The sequence below is a fragment of the Alligator sinensis genome, unplaced genomic scaffold (genome assembly GCF_000455745.1).
Source record: "Alligator sinensis unplaced genomic scaffold, ASM45574v1 scaffold166_1, whole genome shotgun sequence".
NCBI classification, from domain to species: domain Eukaryota; kingdom Metazoa; phylum Chordata; order Crocodylia; family Alligatoridae; genus Alligator; species Alligator sinensis.
Window position 1 is genome coordinate 1,743,244 of NW_005842098.1, and position 25,728 is coordinate 1,768,971.

Consider the following 25,728-nt stretch of genomic DNA (forward strand, 5'->3'; position numbering starts at 1 on the left):
CAACATATCTTTCCACTACACACTGTGGTTTTCACCATACACTGTAATACAAACCTACGACACTTCTTGATATCCCAGGTCTGCAGTCCCCTACAGCAATGCCAATATACACTAATCCCACCTTTACTATATCTAGTTCTATTTGGTCCTAGGTCTTCACACAACTTCTCTGTCTCATTAAACCATGCAGATATCCAAGTCAAACCTAAGTCACCCAAAATGTAGGGTGATACTAATGGTTACCCAATAACTAATCTTACAAAGTTATTTACATTCAATTAGAAGATCCAGGACTTTTCTTAGCGATATTTAGGCTTACTGAGTTCAAGGGTAGGGGAGAAACACAGGAAGTTTGCACAAAAACTCAGGTTATTCACTTTCTGCTTTATTTAGTAAAATGTAATGGAAAAGATCAGGTGACCTCAAGCAATAGATCAGCTCTCAGACGAGGAGAAGCTTATAAGAGCCAGCATGGCAACAGTTAGAGAAAAGGGAGTCAACTATAAAGACATTGCAGTATCAAGGAAACAGACCAGCCTGTCTCTGTAAACTGCAAGCCATGTTCTTGACACCGTGTTTTAATACCACCCATGTCATCTGTGGTAGCAAACAGGGAAAACCGAGGATAGAGACAGTACCGTGCTATGGCTCTTGGAATACTGGAATGAGGGGGCTGGAGCTGACAAGTGAGGAGGAAAGAGAGGGACCTCAAGAGAACAGAGAGCATGTATGCTATATGGAACACAGAGGGATTGATCCTGGTTGACTTGGCTTCATTTTCCCATTGTCCCATGGGCTCCAGAGCTGCTGGTGCACACTAGATCCTTTCTAGACCAAGCACAGGTGGTTGTGGACACAGACACAATGACATATCCAGTAGCCGAGAGGAAAGTCAGAGCTCCACCTTAACAGCATCCTCCTCTAGTCCAGGATCTTCTTTCTAAAACACATTAAAACCAAGAAAGCCATGTTGATGCCACTGTGTATTAGCATGGGGATTAAAAGGAAAAGAGATTTAATGTCCTGTTTAAGCAGCCTGGGCTACTGAACTGTCCCCATCACATTTCAGTTCCCTCTAACTTTCACTGGCTCTGAGTAACTTTCACATATTGTAAGGCTCCTGCACTGCAGTCTGGCTCAGCTCTGTAAGGCTCAGTCAAGCTCCTGCTCTGCAGCCCCTATTAAGTGCACTGACCCAGTTAGCACTAATCAAGGCCCGCTAATCCTCAACCCCTTCCCTCTGATTGGTTCTAGAGCTGCATTTCAGCAACTCCTCTAGCACCTGAGCCTTGTGCACAACACACTGGTCTCCAGTCTTTGAGCAGCTGCTGTTCTAGCAACATCTCAGCTTTTCTGACTCCTGACCTTGCCTTTGACTTGCTCCTGGATTTTGGCCTCTGAATTCTACCTGCAGACCTGTTTCCTGATCCTAGCTTGGACTTTCTGATTTTGAACTCCTGACCTTAGCTTGGCATTTTGGCTCCTGATTCGTGGCTACTAACCCTTACCCCTGCAGCCTCCAGCTCTACAACTGGCTCTATTCACTAGGCCAGAAAGTCTGGTGGACTATGATGCACATCATGGGGCTATCTAGCATACAAGTTCACATACAAGACAGTAACTTGAGTATTATAAACATAATAGATGCCCAGGACTTGATAAACATAGAGATTAGGGTCCTTGCTCCTCCCTAGAAGTTATCTCAGGTAAGTTTGGAGTCTCCGGTTGTAGTCACATTGTCATGCCAGGTTGTAGGCAACCAGTGTACTGATTCTGAGTATAGGGAAGCCAGAAACCAGGAGATCTGTCTGAGGAGCTGAGTCAGAGATCCAGAGATTCAGGAAGAGCACAGGGTAAGGATGCTGGCCAGGTCAGGTATCTAGAAAACCAGAATCAGGTCAGATATCCAAAGAGTCAGGCAAAACTCAGGGGTTCAGGGGCAAGTCAGGCTGGGTACTCAGAGAGTTTGTCAGGAAGCCAGTAGCAGCATAAGCCAGAAGTACAGTAGCCTCAATACAAAACTGAACTTTGCTGCCCAGGCGTTTCCTCTTTCAGGTCAGGGGTTTATATTGGGAGGGGTAATGGGTCAGCTGACCTAGGCTGCCCAGTCCTGTGGCAGGGAGTGGGTGTGTGGCCCAGACAGAGTTCTGTCCATCTGTGTCCAACCAATGTTCTGTTGGGGAGATGGCAGACTGGGATGGGCTACTCTGCCAGGCAGGCCAGAGCTCCAGGTTCAAGGCCACAGCCTGACACAATAATTTACTTACAACAGTTGCAAATTTTTGGCATACTGTGATGTACTAAAATTAGTACATTAGATAATCCATGCCTAAAAAGGAGCAACTTTGCAATGCCATGATGGTACTTAACGCATACTAAGCTGCTTAAATGTGCATTTTCTCATGTGTTAACTGCATTTAGTAAGTGTCAATCACCCTTGAAGTCCATCTCTCCACATGCCAGTGGACAGGGGATCTCCAAACCCAACCAGTTTTGCTACACCTGAAAATCTATTTTCTTTATTATAATATTTAGAAATGGAAGGGAGTTACAGACATCTGATATTTTCCTGCTCAGGAGCTATGTGAACAATACAACTCAACCACAGGGGACAGCCCTCTCTTACCTTAGTCTTTCTCTGCAAAAAGGCATTGCAGAAGTCCTGCACATGCTCCACGGAGACGTCACCCAGTGGTAGCACATCCTGCTCTTCATCTGGGGTGTGGAATATAGCGAGAGCTGGCAGCTGGGACTTCTTCAGTTTGAAGAATGACATCACACGGTCATTGCCCTTCACATTGCTGTCCACCAAAACAAACAGAATCTGCAACAGAGTGAAGAGAAAGAGGGAGAGCAAAATACAGAGAGAAAAAAACTCATTGCACAAACATGGCATCATGCAAAGATTTACAATGATACAGCTGTAGTGCATTATATAGATGCTAGACCTGAAAAGATCTACAGTACAGTATTAAATCAAAAACATCCTCAACCAATGTGGACCGTCTTACTGAAATGCATTTCCACTATTTTGTTCCATCTAGACTTATATTACCATATAATGGAATCTGGCAGGGAGGTGTTAGCTAGTCTGATCCCACTACAGGACAAGGAGGCAAGTTTTCTGCTGCTTCTACGGCAACTGGAAAAGCAGCTGCATTCTCTTACAGGGCCTTGGTTTACGGGTCAAAGGCAGGATAGTACTGGTAGCACTCAGCCCCTAGAAGTACAATAGAAAGAAGGCACCTTTATGAACAAGGACTGTGAAAGGAAAGTGAGATGTAAGTGCAAGAGTATAACAAAGCAACAGAGACAGAGGTGCCCAAGAGGACAGTAGATATTAGGGACTTACCAGTGTTCAGGTCAGCAGCTATAACTAGACATGAGGTGGCATTTGCATGAGTAGGAAGAGGTAGTGGGACACACAAGGCATATAACCCCCTCGCAGCAAACAGTTGTACAAAACTATTAACTGACACCAATGTTGTTGACACTATGCTTTCTTAAGGTCTGGGATTCTATCCAGATCCTGAGCATGATTCATCAGACATGCAGAGGAAAGGACAGTCCTCTCTTTGGAGAAATGTTGAAAGGCATACAGGCAGCAAAAAGGTTCTGGAACCAGGGGAGTGTAACAGCAGTCTTACGGACCACTCCACACACTCACCAGAGGCCTGTTCTCTTCCAGAAATGAATTGTGCCTGAAAGATCATCAGTTAAAGGAAAGAAAAATTGTTGGGGCCTTCTCCAGAGTAGGCTTGGGCTACAGGATGATAAGTATCTCCACAGTCCCACTTCAGTCCTATCCAGAGCTGTCCTATCCCTTTGTAAAGAGCCTGGGCTTAGCTGGGAATGAGTCAGTCTCAGGGCCCACCTGGGTAGTCAGGGACAAAATCTGAGTCATCAACCTCCTGGGCTACAGGAAGAGGTCCCCACCTATACAGGGTTTTATAAGAGCACAGCAGACAGAAGCAAGCTGCCTGGGCAAAGATTGCTGTACTTTGCTTCTTGCCTAATTAATGCTCCTTGTGCACCCCTGGTTTTATGGCTTGCTTCCTCATTCTGCTTTTCCTAATCCTGATTCCAGCTCTGCAGTCCTATTCCTGGTTCCTTGGTTTTTCAACTCCTGACATTGACTTCTTAGCTCTGGACTCTGATCCCAGTTTCTGGACCCTGCTACTGCCATCCAAGTGATTTACTCTGACTGCCCACACTTTGGTCCCTACACTGTTGTTATGTGGGGTACAGGGTCATGGTTTGGGGATGTCATGAACTTACCATTTGTGAGGACCCTTAGTTATTTGACAGCGGTCTATATGCAGCCAAAAAACAGCCTCCACTTCAATCAGACATGCCCCTCTTTTTAACAATAGAACATTAGAATACAAAAGTCATTGAGATGCTCTTTATGCCACTTTGATGCTCAAAGTTCATCCCTTGGATCCAGATCTCTCAGCTACTTCTCACTTTTCTGTTGACTCCAGATTAGTCTCTTTATTCATGCCATGGCAAGCTGTTTTAAGAGGCTACCTTGCTAATTCAAATCCAAAAGCACAGTATATTGATCCTGGATGCATTTCAGACCTGGATGCACATTTTGTCCAGGGATCCAGTCTAGGGAATAGGAGGTCTGCATATAGATCACTGCCAAATAAATAAGGGTCCTCACAAATGGTAAGCCCATGACATCCCCAAACCATGACCCTGTCCCACACATAACAACAGTGTAGGGACCAAGGTGTGGGCAGTCGGAGTGGATCACCTGGATGGCAGTGGCAGGATCCAGAAACTGGGATCAGAATCCAGAGCTAAGAAGCCAATGTCAGGAGTTGAAAAACCAAGGAACCAGGAATAGGACTGCAGAGCTGGAATCAGGATTAGGAGAAGCAGAATGAGGAAGCAAGTCAGAAAGCCAGGGGTGCACAAGGAGCACTAATCAGTCAAGAAGCAAAGTACAGCAGTGTACTATTGTTAAAAAGAGGGGCATGAGTGATTGAAGTGGAGGCTGGTCTTTGGCTGCCCAGCTGTGGAAAAGAGCAGCCACAGGGTGGTTCATCAGTAGAGGATGGCAGTACACTTTGACTGGGTGTGTGAATTTCATTGCCCACCCTATAGCAGCTTTATAGCTGGTCAAAGTGACTGAAGAAAGTCAATAAAATTTAGGTTATTTTTTCATCAAAATTCCAGTTTTTTATTTAAAATTGCCCAAAAGAATAGTAATAAATGAATATTTTAGCACCAAAAATTGAGGGTTTAAGGTTGAAGCATTCAAGCAGTGAAGCTGGTATTTTTTTTCTTAGTGTTTGTTTTCTTCATATACACAAGACTTAAAGATAAATTAATAAGCCAGCTATAAGTGAGACATCAGCTAGAAAGCCTGAGGTCAGCAAGTCCCCAACTTCTGCCCTGGATGAATTTGATGATAAGAAAGTTATCACTTTTGAATCAAACTGAGGAAGCCGAGGTACAGCCGAAGTTCCTGTCCCTCATACACATGACATGCTAAGAAGTATAAGACACCATGTATTGGCTGTTTCACTCGACCAGTCAAAAGGAACTCTCCCAGAGAATTTTAGAGGGCTATGTTGTCAGAGTGTCTAGACAACATGACTCCAGTGTGTTTTAGAATATCAAGTTCCCAATGAGTACCAGGATGTGGCATGAAATGTATTCCACAAGTAATTAGACGTAAGGGCTAATATGCATCATAGCCTGGATACTCCCCAGTCTTCTCGTCAAGGACTGTGCAAATTACTGAGTGTTATTGTTTGAGAGCCTATGAAGTCGAGTAGTATAGAAGGAACTGATGGCAGTGCTCAGACTTTGAGACCTGATAACCCGAACAAACTTGTAGCTAATGTACAGCTGTTCTCTATTCATAATTTCAGGGCTGGCTGGGAATTTTTTTAACAAAATGTATTTTTTAAAATCAGAAACTCTCTATTAGTCTAATCAACACTTTTCAAGAAAAATAGAATAAATTAAAATTTTGTTGGGAAGCTCTCCCAGGTCAACAATGGGAGAGTACAGAGTAGCCTGGTAGCCTCCCACATAGGCTGTGGGAGACCTGGGTTCAAGTTGTTGTCTCTAAGCAATGTCTCAGGTCTATGAACCTGGTTTCCTACATCCAGGTAAGTAACCTAATCACCAGGATTTAGGAGCAGCCTCCCTTCCTGGTTCAGTGAATGGCTATACAAAATGGAATGACTCCTCCAGGACAGGCTGAGAAGTCAGTGGAGCTATGACAGTTTATATCAGCTAAGAATTTGGCCTTGTATATTCAATTATAAATCTAAAATTGATACTGTATTGTTAAACTATAGTGTATAGGTAACATACTGCTATGTCTCCATTCCCCAAATCTCTCTCAACCTTCCAACATGCCAGTGTCTGAAACACGCCTTCAACATAAATGACAAGTGGTCAAAAGATCTAAAACCCACGTCTTTAAATGCAGCACCATGACTGCATTGCACTTCTAAATTATAAAAAAAGATTTGCTGACTGTGTGATTCAAATAACATCATGTTGCAATTTGATGAAGTGTTTCCATAGAAGAGGGTTTGTCAAAACTCAACATTTTCCCTTCAACAGGTAATTCCAACATTTCAAGAAAGTTTTTATTCCACCTTGGAACAAAAATGAGTAAAATTTTGAAACTTCCTTTGGAAAATATATATTTTTTTAAATTCCTTCAGAAAATTTTTTTTTTTTTCATTTTTTTAAACCTAAAACAGAGTAGCCGACTGCTACAATTTCTAAGGATTCCTGGAGTTGCTCCAATTCTGAAGGATTCTCTAGACTGCTCAGAAAACCTCAGGAGCTCTCAGAGACAGGAACAGCCTGAATGTTTCCTTATCATGGTACAGGGAACCTGGAAGCCCAAGGAACCCACAGTGAGCTGGAATTTCCTAGCTCTCCTCCATGGAGGGTGCAGCCTAGCAACTCAGACAACTCAGGCTCTGAACTGGGACTTCCAGTCCAGGGCTGTCATGGTCCCTGATCCACTGAGCTTGGGAGCCTAGAAGTCCTAGATCCTCACCAGGAACTGGCATTCTCAGGAGTTTCAGGTTCCCTCCTACAGTGCCAGGAACCTGCACTATGAAAGCCTTTTCTGTAGTCCAGGTTCTCAGGGTATTTGGGCTCCCAGGGTAGCTGGGCCTCCATCCTTATGGGATTGGTGAAGCGAGTTTTCACAGCCCTGACATACTGAAAGTCTTTTCAGGCTCAGCATTTGAGTGGGGGAAGGAAATTACAACCGTGAGTAATCTTTTGAAATGAGGCAGTTATTCAGATGAATATCCCTATTTCAGAACTCACTCTGCTGTTTTGACATGTAGCAATGTGGTCTACTTGCTGATCCTCTAAATGTAACCAGTGCTTTCAAATTCATCCATCAGTAATTCACACAACTAGCCACAGTCCTTTTCAGAATTATAAGCATCAAGGCAAAAAGCCAAACCAGATCTCTGATCAGGATTCCTGACTGATCATATTTAGAGGCTGGATCTGAAACAAATCCTGCATTCATCCACATGTGATGCTCAAGGAGAAACCTCTTCAGCATATTGACAGTAGGCAGCAAGGTGTAGCATTGCTACATCACCTGAAAAATACTTAACAGAAGTCCTAAATGGTTGTCTATATTCTTTCTCAAATGTTCCTTCATGTTATATCTAACTCTGATATCCATGTTGGAATAGGTTGCTAGAATGATCCAAAACAGAAAGACCATTATGCTCTAGAAACTTGTTGCAGTTTTTCAGCACCTAAGTGAAGAATCTTATAAATATCAGCATGCAATGTCACCAGCTGGATATCTTTAGTCAGAGGCCTGGTATTAGACAAAGTGCCTCCAATTTAACTGAAGAACATGGCAATTAGTTGGATATTAGTTACTATTACTGAAATAGTAAAAATCAACTCCACTTTCGTACTTCTTCTTATGGAAAGAAAGTAGGAAAGGCAGGTTGGCATCAGTGCCAGTCCCATTAGCAAAGGTGGGAATTTCATTCAGCTTGTGACAACTGATCATTAAAAATAACATCAGACTAGTCATTAGTTCCTTAAGAGGCGGTGACAGTTTGGCTACAGATCTCTGGCAAGGTACAAAGGTTGCCCATATTCACAATATTTGGATTTGCTTCTTTTAGCCATAAGTAAGATAGAGTTTCATTGCCCCATCATGGAGCTAAGTGTCTGATGATGAGAAAGCTATAAGGTCTCTGAATGGGCATGTTATGCGTTTCCACTAACTAGTGAGGCATGCTCTATCATCCCTGACACACAAGGCCATGAAATGAAGCACCTGGCAGCCTTATTTTAACACAAGGCTTCTCCAAAGATAACAAGCAATTTCTCATGCCTAGTGTCAGTACTTTGATTAATGTACATATGAAAAGGAACGCTGCAGCCAGCACTTGCTATATCATTTTGTTAGTATGATCCAGGTACATCCCTTGCTGTGAAAGTTGTTGTTGTTTCACCGCTCATCTTTTTGAGAAGATATGCAGCCACACAGTACTTCTTCATGACTTTTGCCATATGTTTTCCAGCTGTACTTGGCATATTGTGTTCAGCTAAAATTGAAAGAAAAAAAACCCCTACTCTGCTTCCAAGACATTTATTCTGGATTGGTTTAATAATGTAACATCTGACACTTTCTTTCCTGCAGAATGCTTGGAATTTTGGCAGCGCCTTTCTGAACTGTTATGGGCTCGACTGTAAAGTACCCTTTATGAAGTATGACAGAATCACTCCTGCAGTGCATAGCAAACATATATTTTGATTCTCACCTAACCTGTCACTTACTCAAAAGTGTTTTTCCAGCTTTTTTAAAAGTAGCACCTGTCTCTTTTTCTGTCAAATCCTACTTACTTCTTACTAGTTGAACTTCAGGCTTCCCCAACCAACATTTTACAACCCACAGATTCTAATGAAGAGAAATGTATACATACATTACACACACATACACACATGCACCTACACACAATATATATATAGATATACATACACACACACACATACACACACTGTATTTCTCCATATAGATCATTGTCGGTTGTATCCCTTCTTACAAGGATGGCAGTCTTCCAGCAAACAGGGAAGTCACTGGTGAGTCCACAGATAACTAAGGAGACCAATCTGAAATCTGCATGTTCAACTGCAGATTTGGCAAATAGTTTAATGGATTTCATAGATTTCATAGCCATTAGGGGCTGGAAGGGACCTCATGAGATCATCGAGTACAGCCCCCCTGCCATAGCCAGCAAGTCTGCTGGGGTCAAATGAAGTTCCAGGAAGAAGGACTGGATGCAGGTGTTGCTGGTTCACAGCTCTTTTCCTTTGTCTCTCTTGTCTATTTACCTCCAGAGTGAGGTGAGTGCTTGAAATAATCAATGCCTTATTGTGCATCACAGCACTATTGGGGATGATTCAGTGCTTGAGTCTTCAAGGTATTGATATTAATACTGCATTACTTTAGATTGGCCTTCAAGGTGTCCTTGAATCTCTTTTTTTTGACCACCTCTAGTGGAGCAGTGGCCAATGGTAAGTTGGGAATGTAGGACCTGCTTTGGAAGCCAGTAGTCAGGCATCCTTATGACATGTCCTGTCCAATGGTGCCATATTAACATGGCTTCAATGTTGGTGGTGTTTAGCTGAGCTGCATTTGTTCTTCCATCTTTTCAATTGATATGAATGATTTTCTGAAGACATCGCTGACGGTAACATTCCAAAACTCTCATGTGCTTCTAGTATGTCATCCAAGTCTCTTCATTTGCATTAGAATATTTTATATTCTATATATTGTAATGCAAATTTTATATTCTATATATTCTAATGCAAATGAAGATTCACACACACACACACACACATACATACATATACACATATTATATATATATATAAAGAGAGAGAGAGAGAGAGAATTGAGAGAATAAAATTACTTCCAGATACTGCCTCAGCCTCTATTAGTTAGGAGACGCATCAAACTCTCTCCATGGGATGCCTCAAACCAGAAGATGCCAGCCAGCCTGTATTTGTCATACAGTCCTCCAGATATGTATAGCACTGGAGATGTTTGTGATTTTGCATAATACAATAAGTCCAATCTCAAATACTTCAGCCTTCTTTTTACTTAGACAAATTATCATTGACTTTGATTTGATAGGAATCTTGATTGAGTATCAAATAACTAAAAAAAATCAAGATTTGGTTTGCTTTATAATTAATAAACTGTTTGGACTTCAGTAGATTGCAGTGTCTTGTGAAATTTTATTTGGAAGGTTAATCCTCACTAGTTTGGGTCTAAGCAGCTCACATGAGTGGAAAACTGGATGAGGTGCCATAAACAAATGATGATAAACAAAAAGGCACTGAGTTAGAGGAGAGTTCCAGTGGAGTCCAGGAAGGGGGTATGTTTGGAGATATGTATATAAAAGGAGAGGGGGGAAAAAAAACAGTCTCTTTAAAAGGTACTGGTGAGATCACCTACCACACCCACCATTCAGTGATTTACTAGAGCTGTTTTGGAAATTTCCAAAGAAACAGTCACATTGATAAATGTCTGTTGAAGCAGAAATGTTTTCCATAAACTTGTTTTCTTGTTGGTTGGTTTTTTTTTGTTTTGTTTTTTTTTTTGGGGGGGGGGGGGGGGGGGGGGGGGTTTTGAAATTTTGTGAGGGGGGGCATTGATAAATTTCTACTTGATTTCCTGCCAGCTGGTGGTAACTTGGTGGAGAGTCCAGGCTTCCAAATCCAATGTAGGCCAACCATGCAAAGGAAATCTCTGTATAGCATCCCCATCTGTCCTATTTCCTCCCTTGAAACCTCTCCCTGAGCCCTAAATTGAACACTTACAATGGACCCACCTGCAAATCCCTCATCACAGCCAGTTACAAGAAATCTTTTTCCTTGGGACTAATGAGAAGGATAAGGGTTAACTATCTGTATTGTAGTAATAATGCTGTCCATTGGTATATAATGTTTTTCAGTCTCTAAGATGCTGTATATAGAGAAGTCATTCCTCACACCAGTGGAATGTAACAATTGCTAGGGTGAAACACAGCAGCTATTTGTGGTCTCTAAAACAGCACAAGGCAACAATGTAGGGCAAGAAGCAAAGAAGAACTCAGCATCCATTTGAATCTACAGGGTAATTTTAAAGAGAAAGAATGTATCAAGCATCTTTCCTGCATGGTGATGAACAAGAGGAGGAAGAAAACATTTGTTCCCTCTCATGAACTGTCTCCTACATCCACTTAACTACCCTGATACCTCTCCTCTTCTCCTATCCGGTCTCTCTTCTCCCCAGGTATGCGATTGCCTTCCCTGGAAAAAATGACTGCTCCTCCCTCCCAGAGGAATCCACCCTTATAGTATCTCTTCCCCTTCTTTTGTACTCACCTTCCCTCGGAACAATTCTGCAGCTTCCTGGTACTTATGCATTCGCTCTGTATGCTCCTTAGAAGTCTTGTCTGTGAACAGGAGGAGGTGGATTTGGACTGTACTGTTGAACAGCCCTATAGCAGTCTGTCAAAGACAAACAAGCCACCAACACACAGACACAGGGAGATGAGACAATTAGATCTATTGCATCTGTGGCATTATCAGAAACACCAGTCCCAATATCCCAGGTGAATTCTCTCAGCAGATCCCATCTGTAACCATGTTTGTCATTTTAAGCCAGGATCTGGAGATATGCAGCCTAAGGGATCCTCAAGTCATGGTCTGAGTAACTTCTGGGCAAGGGTTTGGAGGCCATGGGGCAGAGGTTTGGGTAGGATGTTCAGTGAGTGGGCGAGGAGACATTCTCGAGACAGCAAGTTGAAGTCCAGAGGGACAAGCAGCTGGATGTGGAAGGCTAGGATATCTAGCCCTCCAGATGGGGCAGTGAATTGTGGTGACCGTTACCTGGAACCAGAGGACACAGGGAACTGAGATATAACAATAATGGCAGCAACGACCTTGGCGGAGTTTGTTGTATTAACCAGAAAGATTTCTCCAAAAAATGGTTTCCTTTCCTTAACATTAGCTGGATGTGGTGGAGTTGGGCCTTAAATCCATACCCTCTTAAAAAGGAATAACAACTTGTGGGTTGGGCAGCTAGGATTGCAAAGGGTTAACCCTCCATTTGCAGCTTTCCAGGAAGACAGAGGCTGGCTCTCACCATCCAACCTCAGGGAGGGTAGAAAACAGGCAGCACACACTGGCCCTCTGTGAAGAGACCAAAGGTTGGCACTGCCAGTGGAGTCTCCGCACAGTCTCCAGTTGGTGGGCAATTTGTCATCTAATTTTTCCCCCTCCTGTTTCCTGAAATGCAGCAGCTGCTCCCTCAAGCTAAACAGAATTCTGGACAGCCTGCAGCTGACCTGCCGCCTCTCCTGTGCCACACAAAACCACAGGGAGGTAGGCTATATAAATCCCTGCCAGAATTTTATGTGAAGGAGAGAACAGTATAAGCAGAAGCGAGGATTAATAAAGGAGAGGTCAGCAAGTACATTTATGTAATAGCCTTCCACTTGGGAGCATCAAGCCTCATACAGTGTGGGAGGTCCCAAATACCTGGAGTTTCATCTTCTGAGCCTATTTTCTAGTGTACGTTCATCCACTGCATAGTCCCTCCACAAGGGGCAGCATAGATACGGAGGAAATCATGTTCAAAATGCTAGGAAACTACAAATCAAGAATGGAGGGTGTAGGAGGGACTTGGGGAAGCAGACAGATTCATAGATATAGGGTTGGAAGGGACCTTGCAGATCTTCTAGTCTGAACCCCTGCCCTGGGCAGGAGAGAAAACTGGGCTCAAATGACCCCAGCTAGGTAATCGTCAAACCTCTTCTTAAAGACCCCCAAGGTAGAAGCCAGCACCACTTCCCTTGGAAGTTGGTTCTAGATCCTAGCTGCCCTGACTGTGAAGTAGTGCCTTCTAATGTCTAGTCTGAACCTACTCTCTAACAACTTATAGCAACTATTCCTTGTTACTCCGGGAGGCGCTCGGGGGAACAAGGTCTCTCCCATTCCCCACTGGTCCCCCCTTGTAAATTTATAGACAGCCACCAGGTCCCCTCTCAGCCTTCTCTTGTGAAGGCTGAACAGGTTCAGGTCCCGTAGCCTCCCCTCATAGGGTCTGCCCTGCTGTCCCCGGATCATGTGAGTGGCCCTCCTCTGGACCCTCTCCATGTTGTCCACATCCTTCCTGAAGTGCAACGCCCAGAACTGGATGCAGTACTCCAACTGTGGCCTGACCAGTGTCGCATAGAGGGGGAGGATCATCTCCTTGGCCCTGCTTGAGATGCATCTGTGGATGTACGACAAGGTGCAGTTAGCCCTACTGACCATGTCCTCGCATTGGCGGCCCATGTTCATTTTGGAATCGATAATGACTCCAAGATCTCTTTCTGCCACCGTGCTCTCGAGAAGGCCTATAGGTATACTACTGGTTCTTACTGCCCAAGTGCAGCACCCTGCACTTGTCAGTATTGAATCCCAACCTATTCTCATTTGCCCACCCCTGTAACCTGTCCAGGTCCAGCTGTATCCTGTCCCTCCCTTCTAGCATGCCCACCTCACCCCAAATCTTGGTGTCGTCTATGAATTTAAACAGGGTGCTTTTCACCCCCTCATCCAAGTTGCTAATAAAGAAATTAAACAGTGCGGGCCCAAGGACCAAGCCTGGGGGACTCCACTGCTCACATCCCTCCAGGTCGAATATGACCCACCCACCACCACTCTCTGAGTGCAGCCTCTCAGCCAATTTGCTATCCATCTGACTGTGTAGGCATCAATGCCACAGTCACCTAGCTTTTTAATGAAAAGGGCAGAAGCTGACAGGGCAGAAGGTGAGGTGAGTGATCATGGGGGTCCATTGAGATCATTGCCTGAGAGGGCCAAGGCCTAGGTTAGCTGGAGCTACTGTTGCAGGTCAGCATTAGGGTATTCTGGGAAAGCTATGAAAGCCCAAGAAATGGGTGGGAAAGAGGACTCATGGGGCCTAATCTGACCCATGTGAACTAATTTTTGTTGGGGCCTATAATGTGTTAAAGTGAAACCAGTTTATGAACCTAAAATAGATTTTGAATAAGAAAGATTGAGATAAAGCAAAATACAGCACTTCCAAAATAAAATGTACTCTGTTTTGGCAGACCGCACCAGTGAGAACCCTGAGAAACCAGGCTGAAATTAGTGTGATTTTTTGTCAGTTGCCCAGCACTGAACTGGGTACCAGGGATGCTGCAGTGGAAAACTGTGGTACATTGGTACAGTGGTGGTATTTCCAGAGGAATGAAATAACACGTTCTCACTTCAAGTGAGACTTGGCTAAGGAGTAGGAAGCCGGAAGAGGACTCTGGGACTGAATAGGAAAAACATACTGTTGCAGATTAAGATTGTAATGTATCAGCAGATCTGTGTGATGGCTGACAGCTCAAATAAAGCATAATTAGCCAGAAGATACAACTCATTGCCAAAAGATACAAGCGAGGCTAAACATTTAAAAGGGTTCAAAAAAGACTTGGTCCTTTATAAGGATAATGGGAACATCTGCTGTTACATTATATTTTATTTGGGTAGTTTGAAAGAGATGCAAGCAGAGCTTGTCAGGAAATGATTTTCTCATCCTGGAAAAACTTGTGATTTTGATATTTTTTTCCCCATTTGTTATCAGGACAAGAAAAACCTCAAAAAATTTTGCAGAACTGAACTCCCAGAACATTCCATTGTAAAACAGTAAAATATGGCATTTCCAAAATAAAATGCACTCCTCTTGGCAGGCTGCACCACAGTAGGAACCCTGAGAAACCTGGCTGAAAAGGATGTGATTTCTGTCAGTTGCCCGCCATGGAATGGCATCCAGTAGGAGTCTGCTCAATTTTGCCATTGCCATTGCCACTCACTGGTGAGAAGCTGTGAACCTGACAAGAATTATCAATCCTACTCTACATCTTCTAGGATTTTAGGTCCTTGGCTCCTCAGCAACCAAACTGTTGGACAGGTGAGATTCAAAGGCCCAGGAGAGCACAGAAGCCTGGGAAGCCTGGGCCTTTGGTAGCCCATCTGGTGCAGTGGAGGGGCACTAGGGGCCTAGAAGCATCAGCTCAGTGGGCTGCCAAGCAGCAAGGTGAATGAATTCATCTAATGTTAATCAACACTGAACAAAATTGGGAAATTGCAATGATACCAGGGTTTCCTGTGGAGTGGTTCCAAATTTTTATAGTTGCAAGCCTTAATGCTTCAAGGCTTAACCACACAGGTTAGAAAGAAACATCTCCTATGGGCAAGTTATTCCATAACTGCTTTCTTCAGGGTTTCTTGCATCTTCCCTGATGCAACTGGCACCAATCACATCTGGAGACAGAAAACTGGTTTGGATGCCCATATGTCTGAAACCAATATGACAAACCCTATGTTCCTGGAGATAGAAGGAGGCACTATTGACTTGATAAGAGTTAGTGCTAGAACTGTGTACATAGAGACACTTTTGCATTTCCTTTCTGACCTCTGCTCTGTGCCTGCTAAGGGTATGGCTGTACAACACAATGCAGAGCCATCTAAAAGTACCTGAACTAACTCTGAATGAGCTAGTTTGGGTACCAGGAGCAGTGCAACCATATTAACCAGGTGCTCTGCTAAGGCTAATTAGCCATGCTGAGCAGCAGTGTTAACTCAGGTGCAATTTAGCACTAATGCAGCTATGCCGCTTCCTAAACTGGTTCTTTCAGAATTAGCTTGGGTATCTCTGCATGGCCCTGGATTGTGCCACGTGGATATACCCTGTCAGAGTCTATAGATGACATTATAGACTGACACAAATGGAAAACTAAAAAATATCCAGTGTGCAGCTGTGGTCACCCAGAACAGACCACGGAACAGATAGTGACTCAATGCCCGATCCACAAATATGAAGGAGGTATCACAGCAATACACTCTGCTGCTCCTGATGCAATTATCTGATTCAACCACCGAAAAGTAAAATTATAGTTGCTGTTCCATATCAGCCATATGAAAGGAGAAAAAGATGACACTATGACCCCCAAAATCTGAATAACTGCAAGACAGGTAGAGAAGGAGAGGGAGAGAGGATGCTGGGTGAGGGTGATGCAGATCATTAATTACCACAGGATTGTACTCTGTCACCATACGGAGTTCATTGATCTGAATGAAGCGGCTGAACTTGGTGGCGTCCATTTCTTTGCCATCTGTGATTTCCAAGTCTTGCCGATTCTCATCGACCTGTGGTGATGCAAAGACACCTGCAGTCATTATTGGCCTCCATACAATAGTCTTCTCCCTACCTCTAGACACAGGTGACACAAATTCTTTGGTGCAAGTACTGATGTGAGTGGTGTGAGCCTCAGGTGTGAGCCTGAGACTATTAGGCCTCCAGTTCTCCCTGGGAGCTGGCCTGGCCATCTTGCACTTTTTCTTCAGTCTCTCCCTTAAGCATCCCAGCCAAGACAGGACAAACTTCATGAAGTAAAAGGAAACAATCAGGATTTTAACATCCCTGTATCTTCAGCACAGGCAGCTCCGGAGCCAGGGAGGATTAACTGATAAAATGTAAAGGGATTCAGGAAAGAGAATATTAAACAAATCTAATTCCCTACATCTCTCTCATCTTTTTAGAAAAGTCCATCTGTTTATTTTAGTCCATCTAAAACTAATAAATGCTGGAATGGACCTGTGTGGATTTCCTGGAAACATTGTGCAAGCAGGAAATCTCTCCAATAAAAAGAGGAATTTTTCCAGTACAGCAGGAAAAAAAATCAGCCTGGAAAACTCCAACTTTAGAAGAAAAGCCCCTCCCCCAACCTCTACCTCCCTTCTCTAAACCCCTTTTACCCCCAACCCCCAACCCACTTACTCTCACCACCATTACCTTTTGGAAGCTATTTTATTAAGGTTTACTTTAGTCCTTCTCCTAGCAACCAGGTATTGAGAGAAGGAAAACAGTGAACAGACAAACTCCAAAGTATACCAGGTATATATATAGTTACATTACAGGAGTCAGATGAATTGAGACATTGCAATGTTGATGTTTAGTACAGTATGGTTCAGTTGATCCCTTTTGGACTTAATCCCTTGTTTATAAACATGTGCTCATCTTATGGAACCTAGGAGATGTCTTCATGCAGACCCCATATTGTTTTAAATGTGTCCATATATATGTTATCTTTTCCAGAGCCATGCAGTCCCCTTCTTTTCCATTCTGTGGTCACTAGAACTGTCTTTGATCTGGTGTGTTGCTACACTCCTCCTGACAGTACTACTCTTAAAGTAATAAGGACCGACTCTTCTCCCACTTACTCTACTGTAAATCAAGAGCAAGCCCCTGAGGCCAAACCAATGCAAATTATATCAGGCAGATCTTTGGAGCTGGTCTAACATCAATCAAAGACAATGGAAAAACACCCATTTATTTCAGTGGGGTTTGTTTTTCAACCTATTGATTTCCATTTCTGGAAAATCAGAAACCAAACATACTCTTGAATGATGCAAAGATTACATCTTATGAGGGGAATAACAGGTCCTGTATACAGAGATGACCAGAGGGGGGTGAGAGGCCCACCTGAGAGGCCCCTTTAACACTGCAAGGGGCCACAGCCGCTCCACCTGGTACCCACCCAGCTCTGCAGGGCCCCCCAAAATGTGGGGCCCAGGGCAGTCGCCCCGATTTGCTCTCCCGCCCACAAAGGACGGCCCTGCCTTTATATAGTAGTTTATCTTAAAACAGGATGTTTCTATCACTCCATACAGTTACATTCACTTCATTATGTCTTTTTTTCGTATTTATCAGTTCAGTCATCTGGCATTAACCAACATAACTCCATTAACTTCTCTGCAGCAGCATCAAGTTCCACCAGCTGAGACCCTGATCTCTCTGACAGGCACAGAGTTTTGTAATTTTAGGGTGTTGCCAGGCTATACAAAACTAAAGGACCATTGTTTGATTGCCATCATTTTGATTTGCTAACATGTCTTCCCATTCCTTGGATGAATGCTGTATTCCACGTTTGTGGTTTGTGTTCCAATTCTTTTTTCTTTTTCTTTTTTTTGATCTGACCCGCACCTCCTACACAAGCTTTCAGCAAAAAATGTCTCAATTGTTTAAGCTTATTGGAGCCTGGGAATCATACAAGTGAACTGTCAACCACATTTTAAATCTGGATCAGGGATTTGATCTCTTTCTGGTTTTTTATGAAATGATTTTTCAACCCCAAAAGCAGAAGTGCAAACAGGGACAACTGAGGATAATCCAAACTCTGTATGTCTTTTATTTTGATAAAGCAGCCTTCCACTTTAGCTACCCTCCATTTCTCCTGCTGAGGAAAACGAGAGATCCTTAAAAGTCTTGGAAAGAAAATCATTGTAACCCAGCAAGCATAGACAAGGTGAGTTTTGTTTCAATTCTCAGCACCTAGTGACAGTAAATGCAGTCTCTGTTTCTAGATTGCATGCAAAACTGGATCATTCTCTTCTCTGAAGCAGGAATTGAAATCTCCTCCTAGCCTGTAAACTAGATTTCTACTAAAGCTCTATGCAGGAAACAATTAGGGGACAAAGAGGAAATAAAGGGGGCTTTACATTAACTCGCACCTTCTGGGTTCTGGGGCCTGCCAAGGAACAAACCCTGAAACCTCTCTATTGTGTGTTTTTCCACAAGAGCAGTCTGTAGGCCACTGCAGCACTTTAGAGCAGTAAGTGCTCTATGCTCCAGCCATGCCTCTTCCCTCCTCCTTTTCCCCTCTTCCACACCACTCCCATGCTCCTATATAGGGGTCAAGGGGAAAGCACCCTATTATACTCCTATATTATCATAGAATCAGAGAAAATTAGGGTTGAAAGGGACCTCAGGAGGTCATCTAGTCCAACCCCCTGCTCAAAGCAGGGCCATCCCCAAATACATCACCCCAGCCAATGCTTTGTCTAGCCGGGTCTTAAAAACCTTCAAGGACAGAGATTCTTCAACCTCTGCACAACCTGTTACAGTGCTTCACTACCCTCCTAGTGAGAAAGTTTTTTTCCTAATATCTAACCTAAACTTTCCTTACTCCAACTTGACACCATTGCTCCTTGTCCTATCTTCTATCACCACTAAGAACAGTCTCGCTCCATCCTCTTTGGAACCCTCTTCAGGTAATTGAAGGCTGCTATTAATTCCCCTCTCAGTCTTCTCTTCTCCAGACTAAATAAGCCCAATTCCCTTAGCCTTTCCTCACACATCATATTCCCCAGTCCCCTAACCATTTTTGTTGCCCTCCACTGGACTCTCTCCAATTTGCCCACATCCTTTCTGTAGTGGGGGCTCCAAAACTGGACACAGTACTCCAGATGTGGCCTCACCACTGCCAATTGAAGGGGAATAATCACTTTTGCTGGCAATGCTCTACTAATGCAGCCAGCCCAGAATGTTGTTAGTCTTCTTCACAACAAGGGCACACTGTTGGTTCATATTCAGCTTATTGTCCACTGTAACCCCCAGGTCCTTTTCTGCAGAGCTGCTGCTTAGCCAGTCAGTCCCCAGCCTGAGCATGGAGCATTCCTGAGTGGGAAGATCATCCAGCCACGAGGCTCCTGTATATAACAGCAGGAGCTAGTGACCATGGACAACAAGGAGCCCTAGAATCAGGGCCTTTCTTTCTATAGACACCTCAGGCCATACATGACTAGAGATCATCAGGTATTGTATGACTGTCTCAAATCTTTCTCCATGTTACTCTGAATACATTCTATGAAAGGAGAAAGGGAGAAGACTTCTAGATCTTACTGATAGAAAATCTTATTTCAGTGCATTGAGCAGTGCTAATAGAAGGGATATAGAGACACAAGGCTGACATACCCTGCGGAAGATGGAGATGGTGTTGATTGTGATGTTATAATGAGACAGGACCTCAGGGCTGGTGCTGAGTCCAAAGGGCACATCTCGGATTTTTCCTACAAGACTATGGAACTCTAAAACTTCTGGCTTCTCTGGTTCCTGAAAAAATAATAGAGAGAGTGGAAAAGAGGAAAATGGAGAGACTGAGAAGAAGAGAAAGAAAAAGGATTGTAGAACAAGAAAGAGAAGACATAGAAGAAAATAGAGCAAATGGGAAAAGGAGAGGAGAGAGGAGAAGAAAGGAACAACAAAAAAGTGAAGAAAAGAGGATAGGAAAAAAGGAGAAAAAGAGTTAAGAAAAATCACATTAAAAAGAGCTGGAGATATCAGTCCAAGCTTACTTCTCCCTTCTTGGCCTGCCTCAGCAGGCTGCAAAGGGGATTTAGCAGGGAGAACAGTGACATCTGCTGGCCATTTTTTACTAGCACAGGTTTTCTCAAAAAATAGGCCACTTGAAAACAGAGGAGCCTGTTTGTCTAAACATCCCCGGAGTCTCACCACCCAGACATGTTCCCAGTCCACCTCCACATCCTATACTGGCATCCTGGCAACTTACTTCTAGCTGTGTGTGCAGAGCTGTGGGGATAAGTGGGGAGGGACATGTTGGGAGTTAAAAGGCTATGGAGAATAAGAACAGGGAGTGGGGAGCCCAGGCATTTACTAGGGGACAGAAAAAAAAGGAAGAAAGAGAGCCAGATGAACTGGCAGAGCTCACAAAGAGGGAAGTGGAAGGCCAAGGAGGCCACTGTGTGTCAAGGAGAGAGAGGTAGCAAGGGATTTTGGAGAGCTTGTGTATCTGAATCCACAGTCCGGCTGAGTGTGAGGAGTGGGAAGCAACTGGGGCCAGATCTGGTAACACCATCCAGTTCCTCCACCATAGCACTCTGCATAGAATCATTTTCCTTTACATTTGTTGTCTCCCTTCCTGCATTCTCACTCTTCCCTGCACAGCGTGGGTGTGTATGTGTGTGCATACATACAAACAAGTCCTCAAACCTGGGCTTTAATCACCTTTACCCTGCACCTTTTCTCCTCATTGCCTTCTTTCCCTCTCTTCCAGGACAAGATGAGGCAAATCTCTCATTCTCTCCACTCCAAACATCTCGAAGACCAGCACAGAGACATGGGGCAGCGTAAATCCAAGAATCAATGCCCTCGTGATTTTATCACGGGTTTCATTTGAACTCAGCGCCCTAGCTCTGGCATCCTCTGATGAGGTAAGAATCATCTCAGCTTTCATTGTTTTCCTTCTTTGTCTAACCACTTCTTTTTCTCCTTTGTATAATCAGAGCACTTGCAACAGCCCTCTCTAGCACTTACACTTCTCTGTCAGCCATTTCCGTTCCAACCTCCTCTTATCAATGACATATTTTTGCATTACTTTCATTTATCAGACTTAAAGTCTCAAGGTCTGGAGTTGATTTCAGATGGCTGCTTTGTTTGTTTGTTTTTCTGGATACAGAAAAGCTCTGAACAGAGTTGGTTCAGCTGCTTGGGAGAATGGAAAAAAGACATACTTCCCTTGTTCAAAGAAAAACAACTATTGGGGCCTGTTTTAGACCCGCTTTTGCATCAAAATGGCTTTGTCAAGAGACCAGAAATCAGGCTCAGATGATTCTCGGGGAGTCTGAGCTCTGGAGCATTGCAGCAGAAAAAAAAAAGCAGGTTGCAGTCAGGGCAGATGCTGAGCCTTTGAACATCTCACTTCTCACATACACACAGGGCTTTTCTTGCGCTGTTTTTCCCTGTCACACTAAGTGAAGGGAGGGCATGTTCCATATGTGTGTGGCTAGTTTAGTGATAGACTCAACCATGAACAAAAGGTTTGAGGAAGAGAATTGCTTTATGGTGCACAGTGACTCACTCCAAATGTCAACCACTTCACTCAGGGTGAAATCCGTTTGCACACAAAGAACAAAGGCAAACCCTAGATAATACTTAAGCCCTGGATAAGCCATGACGTGGCACATAGGATTTGTACCACCCCTTGGTACAAGAGTGGCTTTCACCCATGTGCACACTCTGTACTGCTGGGGTCAATACAAATAGTGCCAAAAGAGAGAAACCCTGGGAAATCTGGTAAAGCTGTAGTCTGAGCTTATGAACTGGGTAACATTTAGAGGCAGAACATGTCAGCGAAGTTCACACACACTCTTAGCCTTATCTCTGTCCCTGGTGCATATGCATGATTTTTCATTCCTCGATCACCTCTTTCTGAAGCTGTGCAGCCTTTCCTCTGAGTTAGCAGTGGGGGTGGGGGGGAAGGTCTCTCCCTAGGCTCTCTGAGCAGGCTTCCAGTCTGGGGCACAGGACTGAGAGAAGTGGAACATCCCCGGAGGGAGCTGCTGCTCAGACAGCACAAAGCTTGAACTCCTTGACAAAGTCTAAAGTGGCAGCAGCAAATCAGAGGGATTAGACAGGGGAAAAGCACCTCAGGATCCTTAGACATCAATTACATCATTGGCACTATGCTCTACTGCTCAAACTCTATACATGTTTCCCCTTTAGTCATTGGAGCAATCAACCAGTCTTTTCCCTCACTACCCCTCTTCCCCCCCGCCCCCCAGTCCACACTGCAGTCTTTATCCCTCTACTGTCTAGGTTCCTGTCCCCCCTTTCCCTTCAACATTTCCCTCCTTTCTCTTAAGCCTGTGATCCAATTAACTTTTTCCTCATATTGCCCCTCACCTTATCCCACAATTTATATATAAGGCATATAAAAATAATGGAACTCTCTCATGTTCACAGCCCTTCACTCTGATTACTCTACTTGCATGCGACATCCCTTCTCTGCCCAAATCCATTATGCCTACGCAAAGAAATTGTCTTTCTTTAGTCTTTGTCCAGCACAGTGGACCCCAGTTCCAATGTAATCCTCATAATAAAAAACAACCTATTCAGGAAACAGAGAGTGATGTGAACAGACCTGGAAGAATCCAACGACTGCCACCTCAGCAGCACTGATGAAGGCTGTTGTGGTTTCAGTATCATTCAGAAGCACAGGTTTCTTTGCATTTCCAGTGGCACCTGGAGAGAGTGAGCAGAGGATATGTCAGCATTGCATAGCAAAGGCATGGATAGCAGCTCAGCGGACAAGCCCTTCATAGGCACAGAAATACACACACCAGCCCCACATGGTCTTTGCATGATGACTGCAGCAGATCTCTCTCCCGTGCTGGTACAATGCCTCCTCATGGCATCCTAAGAGACAGAACTGTGAGGAGACTCACCCACCCTACGGTCCCATCCATGGTTCATGCAAGTCCCAAAGGATGTCTCAGCTGTATGCTCCTTGGGTTGCTCTCTCTCTCTCACACACACACATAATCCTCTCCATGAGCTAACCTCAAGGTCACTTTCTTACCGTGGGGTGAGGGACCTTCCTCAGCACACTCTGAGGGGACCCCCCAGGTGAAGATCAAAAGACACCACAACACAAAGGAGGCCATTGTCTCGCCTTCTCTCCTCCTTGCTGTTTGTTCCATGTTGGTTCCTGCCTGGCTGGGTGACACGTCAGCTCTTTCTTGATCAGACATGGTGCTCCCAGTGCCAGTGGGAACTGAGCATCTGGCAGAGAGAGAAACCTTCAGCTCCTGAGATAAAAGTTAGCAAAATGACAGAGCCCCAGTGCCTCTCAGCTCTGTTCAGGTCATGGCATGGATACAGAACAACTTAATCCTGACACCACTGGCTGGGAATGACCTGGAGAGAGCCCTACCACTGGCTGGGACTACATAGACTCCTCCACTGTGAATGCTTTGAGAGTGTGCTGCAATGCACCGCATCCCAAGTCCTCTGAGAGGACTGGCACCAGGATGGTATCTCCATTCTCCCAGACTCTTATCCTTGTCCTTGCTCCTGCCCCATGACTGTGCACCCCAAACTAGAAAGAACTTCCCCTGCACCTACAAAGAAGGTTGCTGCTATTATTTTTCACTATATCCCAGAGAAAATGGGAGGAAACTGTATACATCAACCTCTATTGTGTCCAGTCAGGCAGCCAGGGCCCAGTGACAACCATTTCCTGGGCTATTGCTTGCATGTACAGCTTAAGAAACCCATATATTTGCTCCGGACAGTGTGCAGCAAATGGCTAAAAATATTATGGAGGCCTTTAAGCTCATTAGACTTATTATACAGGAACATTGTATAACTAAACCAATGGTCTATCTAGGCCAGTACCCTGTCTCTGATGGTGGGCCGTGTTAGATGTTTCAAAGGAAGCATCTACCCAAAACAGTACATAGGAACTCTGCAGAAGGCAATGATAAAATAATTGGACTACAGGAAAAAAGTATCTTCCTAGCCCTCAGTAGTAGAGTGGGTGGCTTATTCCATGAAGCCTAAGTGTTATCTCTCTTCTGAAACATTAAGTTTATGGGACCGTTGTTATTATTTTAATTTTGTTTTAATATTTAACTTTGGACACTCTTTATCCACGTTACAGTTATTCTAAATATATGAAGGGCAGCTCATAGAAACACATGACATTAAAAATAGAGGTTCACTCAGAAGAAAGGAAAGAAAATGGCTTTATTTTTGGGACACTGGAGTCTTTACAGGTCACAGCAGCTAATTGAGTATTACTGATTGGTTTTTGCCTTTAAAAGTCAAGACATAAATGGACTTGAGCAATAGACCCAGATAAAGTACCATAATGGAATAGGAAGAGCCATTTACAATGAATTGGAGTACAGAGCAAAGGTAACTCTGTTGGGGATCTTTTAAGAGACAATCTGCTCTGCCAAAATCATTATGAAGCAGGTACTGTTAATGTGGTTCCTAGAAAAGGCACTTTCAGGGGCCAGGTTTGGTGCAAAATAAGGAACAGCAGGGTTGGAGACATTCCCTGATTTCCTGTTTGTGTGCCACAAAAGGTCTGTGTTGAAGATGGGTTGGTTATTTTCAGTGTAGTAGCAGGAGATGCAGAGCCTGCCCTTGGGCCTCTGTAAACACCTGCTTGTGCAGACTCTCCTGTAATGGGAGAGGGCAACAAGAGCTCTGAAACTTGTGATAGAAGGCAGCGTGATGTGCAGGGCCCAGGGCCTGGCACACCAGGATACTAGTGCAATAGGCAAGGGGCAAGAAGGGGAAGGCAAGGAGGGTGTGAGCTCATTCTGTCCAATCCTTCTTAATGGACAGATTCCATTCCCAGGTGAGATGGTCATGCTTGTCGTCATCGGTGAAGAAGGACTTGTTGTGATAGGTGCCCCGAGCCAGCATGCCCTTGGGGGCCTCTTCAATAGGTGTCAGGAATTCATACTCCTCTGGCCGTGGCCCGTAACTACCAACCATGAATGTGGCTTTATCCACTAGGGGAAAAAAGCAGAAGGAAAGAGCCCATCATAAGGGAAGGAAACAAGGGGAAAAGAGGCAGATACACAAAGACATGGGAACTGTGGGGGAGGTTATGTGGGGGAGCAGGCAAGGCTGGGAATGGACAGATTGAATGAAATTGCTGGAGAGAACCACCAAGGTGGATGGTGGGAGGACAGTACTGCTTTCACGTTACTGATGTGTGTGTTTTGGCAGGTTTTGGGAGGATCTTTGTGGAATCCTGTATTGTGGGAATTATTTCTCCTTCCCCTTTAGCCCCAGTCTGTTAGGTGTGGGAGGGTGAGGAATGGTGCAAAGGTGACCAGGTGCTGTGTTGGGGAAGTGTGTAGGGTCTGCCTTTTGTACGGGCTTGGTTGACAGTAGTGCTCTGTGTAAGATGGGACACTGTGTGTATGAGGAGCTGGACTTTACAAAGAAGATGTCCTGTGGAGCAGTTCTGTATGGACTCTTCTTTTTTGGATGTGGAAGGCTTTCTATACAATGAGAAACTCTGAGATAGGAAGTAACAGGGAAAG

At 44.2% G+C, this 25,728-nt stretch overlaps 3 protein-coding genes across 6 annotated transcripts in view; 1 reads left to right on the forward strand and 2 right to left on the reverse strand.

Annotated features, from left to right (window-relative positions):
- Positions 1 to 369: 369 nt before the first annotated feature.
- Positions 370 to 24,266, reverse strand: ERP27 (endoplasmic reticulum protein 27). Of its 3 annotated transcripts, XM_025204803.1 has the most exons (8): positions 23,241 to 23,290; positions 23,002 to 23,077; positions 22,803 to 22,903; positions 19,838 to 19,975; positions 16,114 to 16,230; positions 11,407 to 11,532; positions 2,627 to 2,824; positions 370 to 940 (listed from the first exon to the last, which is right to left on the reverse strand). In XM_025204803.1, the coding sequence occupies exons 2-8, from the start codon at positions 23,069 to 23,071 to the stop codon at positions 893 to 895; spliced, it is 798 nt and encodes a 265-aa protein (XP_025060588.1). In that variant the 5' UTR covers positions 23,072 to 23,077; positions 23,241 to 23,290; the 3' UTR covers positions 370 to 892. The 3 variants fall into 3 exon arrangements, 2 of the variants coding, with proteins under 2 accessions (XP_025060588.1, XP_006024291.1); XM_006024229.3 differs by lacking the exon at positions 23,002 to 23,077 and having other exon boundaries at positions 23,241 to 24,266; XR_003094215.1 differs by lacking the exons at positions 370 to 940; positions 23,002 to 23,077 and adding an exon at positions 3,056 to 3,220 and having other exon boundaries at positions 2,687 to 2,824; positions 23,241 to 24,266.
- Positions 17,803 to 25,728, forward strand: part of PDE6H (phosphodiesterase 6H) — a 50,046-nt gene continuing 42,120 nt past the window's right edge. The window contains exons 1-3 of one of the 2 annotated variants that reach the window (XM_025204804.1): positions 17,803 to 18,389; positions 19,481 to 19,678; positions 20,937 to 21,093. The gene's annotated coding sequence lies outside the window, so the exon portion shown is untranslated. The remainder of the gene's footprint in view (positions 18,390 to 19,480; positions 19,679 to 20,936; positions 21,094 to 25,728) is intronic. The other variant, XM_025204805.1, reaches the window with a different exon arrangement.
- The window catches only part of ARHGDIB (Rho GDP dissociation inhibitor beta), an 11,535-nt gene continuing 10,198 nt past the window's right edge, over positions 24,392 to 25,728 (reverse strand). Inside the window, exon 6 of the mRNA XM_006024195.3 lies at positions 24,392 to 25,188. Coding sequence (XP_006024257.1) covers positions 24,989 to 25,188 — 200 coding nt within the window. The 3' untranslated portion in view covers positions 24,392 to 24,988. The remainder of the gene's footprint in view (positions 25,189 to 25,728) is intronic.